The 6,000-nt window shown below is 36.8% G+C and overlaps 1 protein-coding gene across 1 annotated transcript in view; it reads right to left on the bottom strand.

The window, feature by feature from the left end:
* Positions 1 to 2,001: 2,001 nt before the first annotated feature.
* RADX (RPA1 related single stranded DNA binding protein, X-linked) overlaps positions 2,002 to 6,000 on the bottom strand; it is a 69,162-nt gene continuing 65,163 nt past the window's right edge. Inside the window, exon 14 of the mRNA XM_006214175.3 lies at positions 2,002 to 3,295. Coding sequence (XP_006214237.1) covers positions 3,165 to 3,295 — 131 coding nt within the window. The 3' untranslated portion in view covers positions 2,002 to 3,164. The remainder of the gene's footprint in view (positions 3,296 to 6,000) is intronic.

The raw sequence follows: 6,000 nt of genomic DNA, 5'->3' as shown, positions 1-6,000 counted from the left end.
CAACAGTAAAGATAACTGAAAGTCACCCATATTTTATTAGGTTCCTAAGATAGTGCCTTTGTGATTTGGGAGCAAAGAATTTTTTGTTAGATTTTTTTTCCTTTCAGCAGGAATTTGTTAAGAACTGCACCATTAGAATCAGGCAAAATGCCTGAATCTGTATTTTACTATGACCTCCAAAATTTATATGGACTATATCCTCTTCTCTGACTCTCATTTGTCATCTAGCTGGTCCCCTTGTTTTGTTTTGTCTCCTGCATTAGTAAGGTACCTGAAAAGGTAACAGTGAAATAGCAACCAGCTCAATTATAAACCATATTAATGGCTTTGAATAATAAAATTGGTTATAATCTATAGTCCATATTGGCAGAAGGCATCTAGCTATAAACATCAAATATTGTTAGTGTCACCAAATAAGGGTTTCTAATTTCTTAAAAGTTCTTTTCTTAATATGAATAAAATTAATGCAGGATAATTCCAAAAAAGAAATAAAAGTGGCAGAGAGAACACGTGCTCAGATTCTTCTTTTAATAGCCTACCAGAGGATTTCAAATGTGCAGATTTCATGTATCATGTAAAATTAGAAACTTCAGTGAGAGACTGTGGTCCTGTGGTAGACTATGGAATATTTCATAATTTACGAATTGATTTGTTGATACAGAAGTGACATCACAGTAGTGTATTTGTGTTGCTTTGGAATCAATGAGCACATATTGTCACTTGAAGATAAGTTCTTCTGATGGTAGTTTGCTATTTTTCCTAGGAAATGGCCACAGTAGCTATCCAGTTTTGCAATAACTGGAAATGTGGACACAGATGTTTAACTCCAAATATGGATAGAAACATTACTAAAATATAAAATACATCGCCATGGGAGTTGTTTTTAAAGATCCTAAATTTTAAAAAAGAGTTCATGTTTCCCATTCAAAATGAGAACAGAAATTACACCTGTTGAAGTATGTAGTTTTGAAATCGCAGCCTGAGGTTTTTAGTCAATAGCTTTTTAAGTATTAACTTTTCCCCTTCCCCAACATTTCTGTGGCATTAAAATTGAATTGCCTATTACACATCTGGCAGACTCTTTCCAGTTGAACTCAAGGGAGAATCAGAGAAACTCCTTGTGACTTCAAGCCAAGGAACAGCAACAAAAAGCACTGCTAAATCCATCGCCCAGCCAAGAACCCAAAAGAAACTAACAACGCTGAATCCCACAAACACAGAGCTGCTCTCTCTAGTGCTAAAAATGAGGGGCTAGGAGGGGAAAAGGACAATACTATGCCGAGCTCTGAGCCTTTTTAACAGCGCTGAGCCTTGCCATGTGTCTGCACCAGTTTAAAATCGAAGTTGGTTATCTCCAAAGCAGCATGGTGTTAAAGGACAGGCACCAACAGGCTGGATGGCCGGTGTGGCTGAAATCAACTCAAGGTGTTTTCGAGTTGTTCAGAGGACCAGATGGCCTCAAAGCAAGACTGTGGGCACATTTGCCCAGGTTTACTTCAAATTTTTACATCAGGCACAATTACTTATAGGGGAAAATGAGAGCAAAATACGGTAATGGAGGGTCCAAATGATTATGTGCCCTTTGCACTAGAAGGTTTGTTAGAAAATTACTGATAAACTTGCCATAGGCAGAATAGCAGAAGTGCTTCAGCCATTCACGTGTGTTCATGTGATTTTAGGTTGCTGTAGATTGTTTAAGACAACTTATTTTAAATGTAGAAAAAGATTTTGTAACTGCTTGCCATTAACTTGCTGCTAAATTCCCAGTGTATTGATTGAATCAAGAAAACCCCAGATGTTACTCCCCTAAAACTGAATTTCCTGTTAATGCTTAATATAGCTTAATACAAAAACCCAGATTCTGTTTGATAAACAACACTTTTCAACCCATATGGAAGAATCATACTGGCTCATTTAGCAAGTACATATAGGTCTACCAGAGGCCAAAAATATGGAGGCAAGACATCAAATACATTCAAAATGAAACAGGAAACCAAAAAGTTATTGTTTAAACTTCTTTAATAATACACTCAAAAGTTTAACACAAGAAGGATTCACTATTTTAATTAACATTTAAACTCATTTTAAAGAACAAAAGACTGAACACATTTGTGAACAAATTCCAGCATCTGTCTTGAGGTTCGTGAGATACCCAACACATTTAAAATGTATAGCATGGGAAATCACAGAATCACAGGCCTAGAAGGAAGCCCTACAAGTTAATAGCTTAACTGCAATGAGATTCATCTTGATACTGAATACTTTTTAATTCATGGTCATTTTGGCTTATGTAACTAACCACATAGATGTAACCACAGAGCCTTGCAAATGTGGGATGGCCAATTAAAGTTAACAATGAAGTAAAATAGACAACCAGAATAAATCAGTTCCCTTAGTACTCTTTCATACTTTCAACTCGAGCACTTAAAATGTTAAATTGAAATAAATTTTTACTATTTAAACTCACATTACACGTAACAAAATTACAAATGAACACAACAAGAATACAGACATACTGTAGTCTCTGGCTTAAAGATCACACACTGGTCAAAACATTTAGAAATTCAAAGGATATGAAGTTACACTAGGGGGTGGAAAACCTTAAGACAATTTAGTTTAGCATGCTCACTGTGCAGATGACCAAACTGAAGACCAAAGCAACTGGACCATAACAATCTATGTGTGCTTGTGAAAATGATAGAAACTGTTTTGTTGTGAGAAATGCAGGTTGACCACTTTAGGTGAATTTAATCTTCAAATTAGCAATTCAAACGTTCCCATTATAACTGAATAGACGTCAGAGGATGTTAAATGTCCATGGAAAGTGCCTCTTGTTAACTCAGGATGCCTTATGCTGAGGCTTTAGAATAAAAGTATGCTTTACAAATAGAATGGTGAACACAAATTACTATAATTCAAGATAACAGTCATATAGAAAGAAGTAAGGTAAATTTTCTTGATGCATAAAAGTGGCTTTGATGACCTTTTCAAAATGAATTTAGAATGAAGTGTGTTAGCTCCAAATACAAGACGAACATAAAGCAACTTAAGAGTTCATGTAATATTCTTGCTAAAAACCAGTTACTGAAATAACCAACAAAATGACAGAATATCTTTAAAGCTGTGCCCTCTTTATAATCTTTAATAATTTCATTTGGCAATTTTTAAGATGTATTATCTGGTCTATAAATTTTATGCAGATAGACTTCTGCTTTATTGTTGCCCAAGCTACAGATATCCAAGATAGCGATGATATGCGCTCTATCCATTTTACTTGCTGCTTTTATAACATCACCTAAAAGTAAAAAGCAAATAGTTAAATATTTACTTGGATTTAGTATCACATACACTGATTTTTTTCCCTTATAATTAACACTGTTCCTCATCTTCTCCCTCTTCCCTCCAATTCATAACACACCTTCATCAAAGCTATGTTACAGTCATTTCTGTTGATAATAGTGACTACATCAAACAGATATGGTCACCAAAAATGTCAAGATGTGGGCTGGAACGTGAAAGCCATATTTATTTATTTATTTGTTTGTTTGTTTGTTTGTTTAGTGGAGCAAAGTAAATCTACATATTTTCAAGCTCATTTATGTGGTGCCAAGTAGACAACTTATTGTTCCATTTCAAGGAAATACAAAGATAATTTTTTTCTATCTTGAAATTTAATTGTCAATTATTTGCAAAATTTACAAGACATAGAGCAAGATAAATATATGTCATTGAAGCTTCTTCTAAAGTATATTTCCTTTGAAGTGGCTTTATTAACTGACACTTAGCTTTGGATACTCTTAAGAAGCTTTATCAAAAATGGATCAGGTGCATGACAGTGATGAGAATGGCAGAGCAGGGACTTTCAAGGCTCTGAAAGCAACTTATAAGCTGGCAAAAACTCTCAGATCAACTTTTGCAGAAGTCTGGAATCAAGACAAAAACTTAACAACCAGGGGAAAGATTAATGAAGAAAGAAGCTTCTGCACTGCAGTAAGAGCGGTGTTTGACATTGCCCGCCTACTCCCAAGATGGGCAGCAGAATAAAGATGGCCGCTCACACTTTTGGTGCAGGTTTTTAGCTCCAGAGGGAGCAAAACAGACTTTATTCTCAAAGATGCGATTGTGTATTTTGACCTGTTCGGCAGCTCTCTCAAGGTCAGATGCAAGGGCTTGCTTTTGTTTCACCCAATTTGGAGCAGCCCCATGACTAGGGTAGCTTTCCAAGCGGCTTTTGTTGAAAGCATATAAAGGCAAAAGCACTGATCAGAGCAGCTGGTGCAGGGTAAAAAGTTGGGACAAGCAGTAGACAGATCAAAAAGCCTGGGGAAGATAGGGTTGGGAAAAGAGAGCTATCAGAGAGTAAGGGCTTTTAAGAGCTCCTATGTATCCAGGGAAATCAAGGAGGCCACATGTATGCTCAATGCTCGACGCATGCTTAGAAGAGGTCTGAGAAAACTCTCACTGTTCACCTCTGGCTGACCATCAGTCTCCACAGAGCAGGAAATGAGAGCTAAGACAGAGTTGTAAACAGCCTGGCTAAGCACGGAAGGGGTGCCACAGCACAGAGCCAATCTGCAAAAACTGGGAGAGTCATTTTTTCTTTTCTTCCTTTTCTTGGCTAAAACCATATTTAAGGAATCTTTTTCAAAACATTAACCGACTGCCACCAAACTACTACATCACAGACTTCAGTGGCTACACACGACAAATACTTCATTTTATATATGAAAAAACTAAAATACTTAAAAGTTAATTAACTTCAGCAAAGTCATAGGGTGATTCTAATCCAGAAGGTCTGGCATCAAGGCATGTGCTCTTAGCCTTTTTGTGCTAAAATGACGTCTCTACAAAATTGGCCTAACAGCCAGTGGTGGATCTAGGTTTTCTGGAGCCTGAAGCGTATGCTATTTGGAGCGCTTTTTTTATGAACAAGAATATGAAATACAAAGGAATACCAAAAGGGCTTTGGGAGGAACTGATACAAGTGAGAGCTCCTCAAGTTTAGGTTTCATTAGCTTCACGGGAAAGCCACCTCTGCTAGGCATGTCACAAAGTCTGATGAAGGATTTAAAATTGTGCAAGTTCACTAAAGCACAATTAATATAATAACAACTGCTGGTACTATATAATTTTCTTCTTCTTTGAGTGAGACAGACTTTAATCCAGATGCTTTGGAAAGATTTCAAGATCTTCAGATTTGATGCTAACAGCAGCGACCCAAATCTTAAAAACTCTAAGTGCAATCATATACTGACTTTTACAAATCATGACTTACGTAGTACCTGCAGCATAAAGGATAAGTAAGTCTTCTATATAGATGACTCTGCCTACTAATACTCTGAGCAAATGACAGTCTCTCTGTGCCTTAATCTTCTCATCTATTACCTACATCACAAGCTGTTGTGAGGGTTAAATGCATGTAGAGCACTTACAATGGTAGCTGATACAATAGTAAGCACTCAATTAAATATCAGCCACCATCATTTTCTATTTATGAAAACCTAGTATAAAATTAAAATGTTATTATTTACATCACAAAGGAATTATTTTAAAAGGGTTATAGATTTTACCTATACGATGAGCTTCTCTACATTTCACTTTGAATTGTTAGAATTACAAAAACTGTACATTTTTAGAAACATCACAAATGCACAACATGAGTGTGGCAAAGCCAATGCTACGTGTTCACCACTCCAGTTCCTCTCCATGGTCATGTGGGAGACAAAGTGTCCTGGCCTCCCTCATAGCTAGGTTGGGATCATGTAAATGAGTTCTGGCAAATGAAAATGTGAGAGGAAATGTTGTGTCACTTTCAGCCTGACACAATGAAAGGCCAGTGTCTCCTTCATCTCTTTCTTTCTGTGCCTAGACAACCCTAGAAGCCATTTGTTCCTGTTGTAGCTGCAACAGGATGGAAGCACACAGGACTCCTGAATCACCACTGGGAAGAAAGCTAATAACTGACTGCATCAGACTGGGCTTGAGCAAGAAATAAACTTT

Source organism: Vicugna pacos, unplaced genomic scaffold (assembly GCF_048564905.1).
Source record: "Vicugna pacos unplaced genomic scaffold, VicPac4 scaffold_76, whole genome shotgun sequence".
NCBI classification, from domain to species: Eukaryota; Metazoa; Chordata; class Mammalia; order Artiodactyla; family Camelidae; genus Vicugna; species Vicugna pacos.
Note: the sequence above shows the minus strand (reverse complement) of the source record. Positions and strands in the feature narration are given on the sequence as shown.